At 45.2% G+C, this 12,497-nt stretch overlaps 1 protein-coding gene across 1 annotated transcript in view; it reads left to right on the top strand.

Annotated features, from left to right (window-relative positions):
• LOC101025145 (succinate dehydrogenase [ubiquinone] flavoprotein subunit, mitochondrial) overlaps positions 1–12,492 on the top strand; it is a gene marked incomplete at its 3' end in the record, with an annotated part of 33,128 nt that extends 20,636 nt beyond the window's left edge. The window contains exons 11-12 of the mRNA XM_031662194.1: positions 2,492–2,610; positions 12,397–12,492. Of these exons, the coding sequence (XP_031518054.1) occupies positions 2,492–2,610; positions 12,397–12,492 (215 nt within the window). The remainder of the gene's footprint in view (positions 1–2,491; positions 2,611–12,396) is intronic.
• Positions 12,493–12,497: the final 5 nt, after the last annotated feature.

The following is a 12,497-nucleotide window of genomic DNA, read 5'->3' as shown; positions in this document are numbered from 1 at the left end:
ACCACAGCTCGGGAGGGCAGCACACGCAGAGCTAGCGTCTCTTACCCCAAGTCGCTGCTGACCATGGGCGAAGGCGGAGTTCAGGTCCATCGCTCCTGACGCCACAGGTTGTGCTTGTCTCACTCCATAGCCCTGCACTTTGTAGCAGTGAGGACTGATACCACTTCTCTCAGAGCAATGTAGAAATTTTGAGCTTCTTTTTCTCTGAAAATGCAAAAAAAGAACATTTTGTAAGAATACCCTATACTTTACATCTGAGAAACCACTCACGCATGCAGCATCTCACGCAGAATGCTGTGGAGTCAGACTCAAAAGGCTGCACACCTGTGGCTCTCTTGATACGACATTCTGGAAAAGGCACATCTAGGGAAGAAAAGGGATTGGTGGTTGCCAGAGGCTGTTTCCTGATTGTGCTAATACAGACACAGCTCTGTGTGTGTCAAAATTTGAAAAACCCTATACTAAAAATGGTGAGTTTATTTTACTCTATCTTTATGCTTTAATTTTTAAAAATGGAAAGGAAAGAAAAAATGCTTGTAGCATCACTACTTCTCCCCCACCCCCCCAAAAAAATACATATTTTTAGAGATAGTCTCCCTCTGTCGCCCAGGCTGGAGTGCAGTGGTACGGTCAGGTGCACGCCACCACACATGGCTAATTTTTTAAAATGTTTCATAGGGACAGGGTCTCCCTGTGTTGCCTAGGATGGTCTTGAACTCCTGGCGTCAAGTGATCCTCCTGTCTCAGCCTCCCAAAGTGGTTATATGCATCTATACATGTGTTAAAGTTGGTAGAACTGAGGCTGGGTGCAGTGGCTCATGGCTATAATCCCACCACTTTGGGAGGCCGAGGCAGGCAGATTGCTTGAGCTCAGGAGTTCAAGACCAGCTTGGGCAAGGTGGTAAAACCCCGTCTCTGCAAAAAATACAAAAATTAGCTGGGCATGGTGGCTCACACCAGTGTAGTCCCAGCTACTTGGGAGGCTGAGGTGGGAGGATTGCTGGAGCCTGGAAGGCGGAGGTTGCAGTGAGCCGAGATCACACCACTGCATCCAGCCTGAGCAACAGAGGGAGGAGACACTGTCTCAAAGAAAAGAAAAAAGAAATTGTAGAACGGTCCACTGAAAGAAAAAAGTCAATTTTACTGAATGATCAATTTTTAAAGCATTATAATCAAAAGGAAAAGAAACACCAGCAATCCTAGAAGCATTTGAGCAGGCCCTCAAGAGACCCACACCCTGGTCCCCTGGGGAGGCGGTGGGCGGGGCGGGGCCTGTTTGACTCCTGCATTTCATACCTCCTACCTTCTGCATGTATTATCTGTTGAAGAAAATATATATAATGTTATTTTAAAAACTTTAAAACTTTTTTGAAGACATCTTAGAAACACAAGAGTTGCAAATCTTGGCTGTGCACAGTGGCTCACACATGTGATCCCAGCACCTTGGAAAGCCGAGACAGGTGGCTCACCTGAGGTCAGGAGTTTGAGACCAGCCTGGCCAACATGGTGAAACCCCATCTCTACTGAAAATACAAAAATTAGCCAGGTATGGTGGCATACTCCTGTAGTCCCAGCTACTCCGGAGACTGAGGCAGGAGGATTGCTTGAACCAGGAGGTGGAGGTTGCAGTGAGCCGAGATGGTGCCAACGCACTCCAGCCTGGGCTACAGAGCAAAATTCCATCTCAAAAAAAAAAATTGCAAATCTTGAAGTGTAGGTGAGAGCACACAAGAGTCCAAATCAGCAAGTGACTTTCAAGCACACAGCAGCCACCTTCCTTCCTCTGATGTGAAGGACGGTGGGGTGGCCGGCCCCTTGGGACCACCATCTGGAAGGTGTTTTTTTTTTCCCTTAGTGGAGTGACGTTTATATACACTTAATGTATCTAAATTTGTATACATTTAATTTTTTTTTTTTAAAACAGGGTCTCGCTCTTGCCCAGACTCGAGTGCAGTGGCACGATCTCGGCTCACTGCAACCTCTACCTTTCAGGTTCAAGCAGTTCTCATGCCTCAGCCTCCGAGTAGCTGGGATTATAGGCACACGCCACCATACCCCGATAATTTTTGTGTTTTTAGTAGAAACGAGGTTTTGCCACGTTGGCCAGGCTGCACTTGAACTCCTGACCTCAAGTGATCCACCTATCTCGGCCTCCTAAAGTGCTAGGATTACAGGCGAGAGCCACCGCACCCGGCCTTCATTTAATTTTTTAATTTTAGAGATGATTTCTAGTTTATTCACTCTAAGATAAGTTAATGGATATCTACTGTGTGCCAACAATTTTGCCTTTATGTATGTTCTTTAAAATTGGCCCTAACTCAACAGATGGCCTCAGATGTAGGGTGGGCTGGCAATGTGTTAGCTGAGGAGACTTTTGCAGTTTCCAAGCTCCTTGAGCGGCTGTGCTACGTATTTTTGTGTCATTCTAAATCCAATTGGTTTTTTAAAATAGTTTTCAAAAGTTAAATTCTAACTTTTTTTTTTGTTTTAGGAGATAAAGTCCCTCCAATTAAACCAAATGCTGGGGAAGAATCTGTCATGAATCTTGACAAATTGAGATTTGCTGACGGAAGCATAAGAACGTCGGAACTTCGACTCAGCATGCAGAAGGTAAGAGCCTGGACTCGCTCTGGAGTGAGCAGGCTGGCTGCATACCTGGCCCTGCACTGGTTTTATTTTTTTAAAAATAGATTTAGGGGGATGCAGGTGCAGTTTGTGTGGATGTACTGTGAGGTGGTGGAGTCTGGGCTTTTACCCAAGTCGTGTATGTTGTACCCAGCAGGTAATTGCTCATCCCCACCCCTTCCGCTTTTTGGAGCCCCCAGTCTCTGTTAGTCCACTCCGTGTGGCCACGTGTACTCACCGTTCAGCTTCCACTTCCAAGTGAGAATGTGACACTTGACCTTCTGAGTCACTTAGGATAGTGACCTCCTGTTCCATCCACGTGGCTGTAGAAGACATGAGTGCGTTATTTTTTTTATGGCTGAGTATTTCATGGTGTTTATGTACCACATTTTCTTTGTCCGGTCATCCGTTGATGGGCACTTAGGTTGATTCCATGACTTTGCTATTGTGACTAGTGCTGCGATAAACATACGAGGCTGCACCAGTATCGAGGTAAACAGCAGTAGGACGTACTCCTCACCGTATCAAGAATATGAAAGAGACCAGGAGGCCTGAACTATACAGAAGTGCACTTTTCCACATAGAAGGTCAGCAGGCTAGGGCAGAATTAGTGACTGCTTAGCATCCAGGACAGCCTTCTCTGGTTCACTCGTGTGTGCTTGGGCGTGACCTCCGTGCCCTGACCGTCGCAGGCTGTCATGGATGAGTCACAGCGTGGAGGAGAGGGAGCAGCAGGACTGCCGGAGAAGCTCAGTCCCCAGCAGGGCAGCTTTCTCTTAGCAGGTTTCCTGGAGTTCAACATAATACTGGTGCTTACATCTCAGGCCCACATATTGATCATGTCATCATGCCTGGCTTCCAGCAGCTTGGAAATGTCTTTAAGCTGGGCCTGTGGCTGCCCCTGAATATACTCAGAAGAGAGGGAGAGTGGGCGGTGGGTGGAAACTGATGTGTGCGGCCTGTGCTGCTGGGAGTCGGTCCAATAGGACTGTCTGTGACGATGGAAATGTTCCGAGTGTTTGCCATCCAGTATGGCAGCCATTAGCCACAGAGGGCTGTGGAGAACTTGATATATAGTCAGTCTAAGAAACTGAATTCCTCTAATAACAAGGATTCTTGTCCATGAATGAGATCTCTTGTCTACTATTTGCAAGAATTTCTGCATATTTTCTAAAAAGAAGTCCATTGCTTTAGTCCTATTCTGAAAGGCATATGGTGTTAAGACACAAGAGAACAGGTTCCCTGCTGACATTTTCAGAGGCCTGTGCCCTTCAGTCTTCAAGTGAGGCTGGGCTTGAAGGAGGCTTTGTGGAACAGTGAGAACAGTGTGACTAAGGCACAGAAGGCTAAGGGATGCCCTGCAGTACTTTTGTAGGGTTGGAGGCCAGCTGTGAGAGAAGGAACCATTGCATTAGAGAATGGGAACATGCCTTAGGATATAGAAATGGCAAATCCGTGAGACAGTTTGAAGTGAGAATACTAGAAGCATTCTCACCAAACAAGGTGTGTCTTGGTGCCTGCTGTATCGCAGGCTCCGTGAGATGCTGGAGTCAGCACTGAACAAACAGCTTCCTGTGCTTGTGGAAATGCGTTTCGTTGGGGGAAGGGATTTTTCTGCTGACTCTGGCTATTAATAGTAAGAATCAAAAAAAGAAATGAGATAAATTGTTGGGAACAGGCCCCCAAATCTGGCCATAAACTGGCCCCAAAACTGGCCATAAACAAAATCTCTACAGCACTGTGACGTGCTCGTGATGGCCATGACACCCACGCTGGAAGGCTGTCAGTTTACTGGAATGAGGGCAAGGAACACCTGGCCCACCCAGGGCAGAAAACCACTTAAGTGTTTCTTAAACCACAAACAGTAGCATGAGCGATCTGTGCTTAAGGACGTGTTCCTGCTGCAGATAACTAGCCAGACCCATCCCTTTGTTTCCCGTAAGAAATACTTTTAGTAAATCTTATGACTGGCTTGTTGTCAGTAAATATGTGGGTAAACCTCTGTTCAAGGCTCTCAGCTCTGAAGGCTGTGAGACCCCTGATTTCCCACCCCACGCGCTGTATTTCTGTGTGTGTGTCTTTAATTCCTCTAGCGCTGCTGGGTTAGGGTCTCCACGACCAAGCTAGTCTCAGCAAGCAGCGCCCATATGTGGGGTTCAGACCTAGGTCAAAGGGTCACCGGAGCGACGGAGAACATGCAACTAAGCTAGAGGACACCCGAGTACTCTTAAGCCATCCCCATGGTGAATAAGAAGGGGAGCTCGGAAGCATCATGGTAACAATGGGACAAGTGTGGGCTCTGGTTCGTTACCTTGGAACCTTTTCACGCTAATAATAAGGGGGAAGGAGAGTATAACGAAGTAACAGAAGAAGTAACAGAGCAGGCTTGTTTGCCAGCTAAAGCTAAAGTGGCAAAGGAGGGAGAGGTTCATCCCTACCCTTCTGTACCCCCTCCTTATTTTGAAGAAAAAGAGTGACCTGACCCTCCAGATCTTTATTTTCCGGAGGACACTGGGCGAAAAGTAGTTGCTCCAGTGACTGTTTGAGCAGCGCCTCGAGCGACCGCTCTCAGTTCTGTTCAGGCAGGAATTCAGCAAGTTAGAAGAGAGGGTGATACAGAAGCTTGTCAGTTCCCTGTTAGAACACACCCCACAGGTCAACAGGGAAATATTTTAGCTACATTTGAGCCTTTCCCTTTAAATTACTGAAAGAGTCTAAACAGGCTGTCAGTCAGCATGGACCCGGTTCTCCTGTTGTGATGGGACTGGTAAAGAGTGTTGCTGTTTCCAGTCGGATGATTCCTACTGACTGGGACGCTCTTACTCGAGCTTGTCTAACTCCTGCTCAGTTCTTACAATTTAAAACTTGGTGGGCAGATGAAGTTTCCATTCAGGCTGCTTGCAACGCCCAGGCCCAACCTCAAATTAATAGGACTGCAGACCAACTTTTAGGGGTCGCAGCTGGGCTGGTTTAGATGTACAAGTGGTCATGCAGGATGATGCCATAGAGCCGCTTAGAGGAGTGTGCATTAGAGCTTGGGAAAAAATCACTTCAGGTGGAGAACAGTACCCTTCCTTTAGTGCAGTTAAAACAGGGACCAAAAGAACCGTATGCAGATTTTATAGCTCAGTTATAGGACTCTCTTAAAAAGGTGATTGCAGTTTTGGCTGCTCAGGGTATAGTTTTGCGGTTATTAGCTTTCGACAATACTAATCCCAGCTGCCAGGCTGCTCTGCGACCTATTAGAGAGAAAGCACACTTAGTTGATTATATCAAGGCCTGTGATGCTATCGGAGGTAATAAAGCTAAAGCTACATTGTTGGCACAGGCAGTGACGGGACTGAGAGTGGATAAAAGAAATCCTCTGTTCTCTGGAGCTTGTTTTAACTGTGGGAAGCGTGGTCATACGAAACAAGAAAGTAGAAAAAATCAGTGAATCAGGCTGCCAGATAGGGGAAAAAAGAAAACTGCAGAGCCTGAAATATGTCCAAAATGTAAAAAGGAAAACATTGGGCTAAAGATGGGAACCCAATTTCGGGAAATGCCATGAGGAGCCCGTCCTGGGCTCCGTTCCAAACCAGGGCATTTCCGGCTCAGGCCACTCCTTCACCCCTGTACAACGTCTGTCCCCCACCACAGCCGGTAGTGCTGCAGTAGATTTATGCTGCGCAATAGCTGTGAGCCTTCTGCCTGGGGAGCCCCTGCAAAAGGTCCCAACAGGAGTCTGTGGACGCTTGCCAGTGGGGACGATAGGATTACTTTTAGGAAGATTTAGTTTAAATTTAAAAGGGGTACAAATACATGCAGGAGTCATTGATTCAGATTACAATGGGGAAATTCAAATTGTTATATCTACTTCTGTTCCCTGGAAAGCTGCACCAGGAGAGCGCATAGCACAGCTCCTGATTGTGCCGTATGTGGGAACGGGGAAAAGTGAAACTAAATGAACAGGAGGATTTGGAAGCACAAATAAACAAGGCAGAGCAGCTTATTGGGTGAATCAAATTACTGTTAAACATCCTACCTGTGAAATAACTATTCAGGGAAAGAAATTTAAAGGTTTGGTAGATACAGGAGCGGACATTTCAGTCATTTCTCTACAGCCCTGGCCGTCCGCGTGACCAATTCAACCTGCTCACTTTAACATAGTTGGAGTTGGTAAAGCCCCTGAAGTATATCAAAGTTGTTATATTTTGCATTGTGAAGGGCCCAGTGGACAACCTGGGACTACTCAACCAATTATAACTTCTGTACCTGTAAATTTGTGAGGAAGAGATTTATTACAACAATGGGGAGCACAAGTTCTAATTCCAGAACAATTATATAGCCCTCAAAGTCAGCATATGATACATGAAATGGGGTATGTCCCTGGTATGGGACTAGGAAAACATTTCCAAGCTTTGAAAGAACTGCTTGAAGCGGGAAGACAAAGTTCCCACCAAGGTTTAGGGTATCATTTTTGATGGCGGCCATTGTTAAGCCACCAGAACCTATACCTTTAAAATGGTTAACAGAGAAGCCAGTTTGAATAGAACAATGACCGCTAAGTAAAGAGAAACTGGAGGCTTTAGAGGACTTAGTTAATGAACAATTAGAAAAGGGACAGATAGCTCCAACATTTTCCCCTTGTAATTCTCCAGTTTTTGTAATTAAGAAAAAAATCGGGTAAATGGAGAATGTTAACTGACTTAAGATCCATTAATTCAGTTATACACCTATGGGGACATGACAGCCAGGATTGCCTTCTCCTGCTATGATTCCAAAAAATTGGCCTTTAATAGTCATAGATTTATTAAAAGACTGTTTCTTTACTATCCCCTTAGCTGAGCAAGACTGCGAATGGTTTCCATTTACAATTCCTGCAATAAACAACCTGCAGCCTGCTAAGCGTTTTCATTGGAGAGTGTTGCCACAAGTCAGGTTAAACAGTCCAACAATTTGCCAGACATATGTAGGGCAAGCAATTGTAGGGCAAGCAATTGAACCTACTCCTAAAAAATTTTCACAGTGTTACATTATTCATTATATGGACAATATACTTTGTGCTTCCCCCACTTGAGAAATATTACTCCAATGTTATGATCACTTGCAAAATTCAATTTCTGGTGCTGGTTTAATTACAGGTCCTGACAAAATTCAGATTACTACTCCTTACTCCTACTTGGGGACCTTAGTAAATGACACTACCATTGTGCCACAGAAAGTAGCCATACGTAGGGATCAATTGAAAACATTAAATGACTTTCAAAAATTACTAGGGGACATTAACAGGATACGACCTGCTCTAGGCATTCCTACCTATGCCATGAGTAATCTATGTTCTATCCTTAGAGGAGATCCTGGTCACACTAGCCCTTGGCAATTAACGAAAGAAGCTGAGGCAGAGCTGCAGCTAATCGAAAAGCAAGGCCATAAAGCTCAAATAAATAGAATAGATCCAGAGAAGACTCTAGATTTGCTCATTTTTCCAACTCGCGTTCACCTGCTGGTGTTAGTGTCCAACAGCAAGATCTTGTAGAGCGGCTTTTCCCTCCGCGTCGTGATCCACGGTGTAGAGCGCTTTCCCCCGCATCCTCAATTCACGGCGTAGAGCGGCTTTCCCCCCACACCCTGATCCACAGTGTAGAGGGGCTTTCCCCCGCGTCCCAATCCGCGGCGTAGAGCGGCTTCCCCCACTGCCCCCCGCGTCCCAATCCGCGGCGTAGAGCGGCTTCCCCCACTGCCCCCCGCGTCCCAATCTGCGGAGTAGAGCGGCTTTCCCTCCACATCCTAATTCACGGACTCTGACCCCTCATTTGGATCAAATCGCTACTGTGATAGGAAATGGGAGAACTCGGATTGTTAAATTACATGGATATGATGCTGGAAAAATTATTGTCCCTCTCATGAAGGCACAAATACAGCAAGATTTTGCAAATAGTCTTACTTGGCAAACCCATTTAGCTGACTTTGTGGGTATTCTCGATAATCATTTTCCTAAGATGAAACTTTCAATTTTTGAAATTAACTAATTGGATTCTCCCTAAAATAACTAAATTTAAACCAATTGAAGGTGCTGAGAATGTTTTTACAGATGAGTCTAGTAATGGTAAAGCTTCTTATTCTGGCTCGAAAGGTAAGGTTTTCCAGATGCCCTATACTTCAGCTCAAAAAGAGGAGCTTGTATCTGTATCTGTAATTGAGGTAGTGACTGCTTTTAATATGCCTATTAATGTGATTTCTGATTTTTCATACGTGGTACACTCCACACAGTTCATTGAAAATTCTCAGTTACGATTTCATACAGATGAACAACTGATGACTTTATTTACCCAATTGCAACAGCAGTTAGGAGTAGAACGCATCCTTTTTACATCACTCACATTAGGGCTCATACACCTCTTCCAGGACCTTTGACTGCAGGGAATCAAATGGCCGATCGCCTAGTTGCTACTGCAATATCTAATGCCAGACACTTTCACAATGTAACCCACGTTAATGCCTCTGGTCTCAAACGCAGATATAGCATTACCCTGAAAGAAGCTAAAGCTATTACAACGATGCCCAACTTGCTAAATGGTACATTCCTCATCTTTTACAGGAGGAGTTAATTCTCAAGGATTGGAACCCAATTCTCAAGCTCTAGCTACATTTTTCTCTACATGGAATATTAAACACGTTACTGGTATCCCATGTAATTCTCAAGGACAAGCCATAGTGGAAAGAATGAATCTCTCCCTGAAACAGCAGTTGCAAAAGCAGAGGGTGGAAAACGGACTACGGGACACCCCATATGCAACTGAATCACAGTATTAACTTTAAATGTTTTGAGCCTGCCTAAAGGCCAGATGTTATCAGCAGCTGAACAGCATCTACAGAAACCAGCCGCAAAGACGGAAGCAGAACGACTGGCTTGGTGGAGAGACCTGATAACCAAAAGTTGGGAAATAGGTAAAATAGTAACTTGGGGTAGAGGTTATGCTTCTGTTTCTCCAGGACTGAACCATCAAGACACTTGAAACCTTATCATGAGCCGATGCTGTGGAAGAGATTCTGGGAGGATCCTGAGGACCCCCTGGTTGCAGCCATGTCGAGACTGACACTGAGGAGGACCCCAACTGTCACGAGCAATGCCTGTCAAACACAGCCGCCCACCTCGGGACAGATCAAGAAGCCGTCACAGATGGCGGAAGAAACCCTGAGGAAAGCGGGACAGCCAGTCACAATGAGTAATTTAATGGTAGCTGTGACAGCGGTGATCACCATTGCTGTGAGTATTCCTTCAGCCAGGGCTGACACAGAGAACTACTGTACTTATTGGGCATATTTATCAATCTTGGCTGGCAGTAGTGCCTGGATGTAATCACTCTATGACACAGTTACACATGCTTAATAAATCTCCTATAATTGGGGCATACCACCCTCAAAAACCTATTTGTAAACAGGATTGGACCCGCTCAGAGAAAATGAACATGCTTATTTGGGAAGATTGCTTTGCAAAATAGGCAGAGGTGCTGCACAATGATTCCTATGGAATCATTATTGATTGGTCCCCTAAGGGGATGTGTAGCTTGAATTGCACGTCTCAGTCTGCGTGCCCCGGCCACACTGTGTTCAGCTGGTCTGAACACAACGGTCAGATGGTAGAAATGGTAAGAAATACGGCAAGATTTCCTATTATCTGGAACCGTGGCGATGTAGTGGCATCTCAACCTCAAATGATATGGCCCACTGTAGGAGCTAAACATAAGGATTTGTGGAAACTATTAATAGCTTTTAATAAGATCAGAATTTGGGAAAGAATAAAAAAGCATCTAGAAGGACACTCTACAGTCTTGTCTTTGGATGTTGCAAAATTAAAAGAACAAATAGTTGAAGTACCCCAGGCACACCTGACCTTACTGCCAGGAACTGGAGTGCTTGAAGGAGCTGCAGACAGATTAGCAGCTAGTAACCCATTAAAATGGATAAAACCACTTGGAAGCTCTGTGATTTCAGTGTTGATTGTGCTTTAAATCTGTGTTGTTTGTCTGTATAGTCTGCAGTTGCAGATCCTGACGCCTGCGAGAAGTAGCTCACCGTGACAGAGCGGCCTTTGCTTTTATCGCTTTGCAAAACAAAGAAGGGGGACATGTTGGGAACAGGCCCCCCAGTGTGGCCATAAACTGGCCCCCAAACTGGCCATAAACAAAATCTCTGCAGCGCTGTGACGTGCTCGTGATGGCCATGACGCCCACGCTGGAAGGTTGTGGGTTTACCAGAATGAGGGCAAGGAACACCTGGCCCACCCAGGGCGGAAAACCACTTAAGGGGTTCTTAAACCACAAACAGTAGCATGAGCGATCTGTGCCTTAAGGACATGTTCCTGCTGCAGATAACTAGCCAGACGCATCCCTTTGTTTCCCGTAAGGAATACTTTTAGTAAATCTTATAGTCATAAGCTTGTTGTCAATAAATATGTGAGTAAATCTCTGTTCGAGGCTCTCAGCTCTGAAGGCTGTGAGACCCCTGATTTCCCACTCCACATGCTATTTTCTGTGTGTGTGTCTTTAATTCCTCTAGTGCTGCTGGGTTAGGGTCTCCCCAACTGAGTTGATCTCGGCAGTAAATATTGAAAAGGAATCGGTACAATAGCTATTATTTACAGATGTAATTTCCAAAAAATTCCCAGAGAATAAACTGAAAAATTAACAGAAACAAAACAAGAATGCAGTAAGGTGTCTGGATAAGAGATTTGTATCTAAAAATCAGTAGCTTTGCGATGTGCCAGCAGTAATCTGCTCAGACATCAGTAAATATCTCATTCACATTTTAAACAAAAAATTAAAAATGCCTTGAAATAATGTAACCAGAAATACAAGAAAGGATATGAAAACATGGCTGCTAAAGGACATGAAAGAATGTAATACTAGATTCTGAGATGCAACTTTTTTCATTTGTTCTTCCTGAAAAACCATTAGGTTGATGTGCATTACAGTGTCATGATTATGTATGAGTCTAAGGAAAATCAGATGAAATGTCCAAATTAAACCATGAAGGTGCATTGGTAGAGGAGGAAACAATTAGGGTCAGTGGAGCAAAGCAGAGTTAGAGGGAGAAGCAAGGAGGAGGAGGGATCACGGAGGTGGTATCTGTCTGTCCCACAGGAAGCAAAAGCTGACGCCCGGTTGCCAGCACACCTACAGTAAACTTCAGGTCCACTGCATGGCATGTTTCTCGCCACAGTAAAACTATGAAGGAAGTCAGTGTACAAGAAGCTTCTACAAAATAGGCAGAAGACAGTAGCCAGATGGGCCAAGGGCCCCAGCCACCCACGCCCCTCCCTCTCACTGAAGACCTTCGGCTCCAACCCCACCATCACCAGGGCTCTGCTCAGCTCCTCCTAGTGTGTGTCACCACAGGGCTGCTGGCTTGTGTCACGTTCACCACCAGACCCCACGTCAGGAGTCCCGCCAGGGGTGTGGGGAGGCAGCATTTCCTGCTTGGCCGCAGAGCCATGTCGAACATGGTACCTCACAGGCAGTCTGCTTGGAGTCCTGGAGCCTGGCTGTATCCCACTGGAAAGGATGTGTCTGGGTCTAAGATGTGTATGTAATAGAAACATGTATTCAGAAGCTTTAGTCAAAACTTCATTTTTAAGTTCAGAGTAATAAACTCATCTGAATTTCCTAATTTTTCTATTTAATTTACATAGCTGAAATGCAAAACAACAGTTAAGTCTAAAAGTTAAGCAGTTCTTGGTGTGGCTATTTGTATGGATTAAAAGTTTACCAATAATATTTTGTGTCACAGTCAATGCAAAATCATGCTGCCGTGTTCCGTGTGGGAAGCGTGTTGCAAGAAGGTTGTGGGAAAATCAGCAAGCTCTACGGAGACCTGAAGCACCTGAAGAC

This window comes from Papio anubis, unplaced genomic scaffold (assembly GCF_008728515.1).
Source record: "Papio anubis isolate 15944 unplaced genomic scaffold, Panubis1.0 scaffold482, whole genome shotgun sequence".
Taxonomy (NCBI): domain Eukaryota; kingdom Metazoa; phylum Chordata; class Mammalia; order Primates; family Cercopithecidae; genus Papio; species Papio anubis.
The sequence above is the reverse complement of the archived record's forward strand: the minus strand, read 5'-3'. Positions and strand labels throughout refer to the sequence as shown.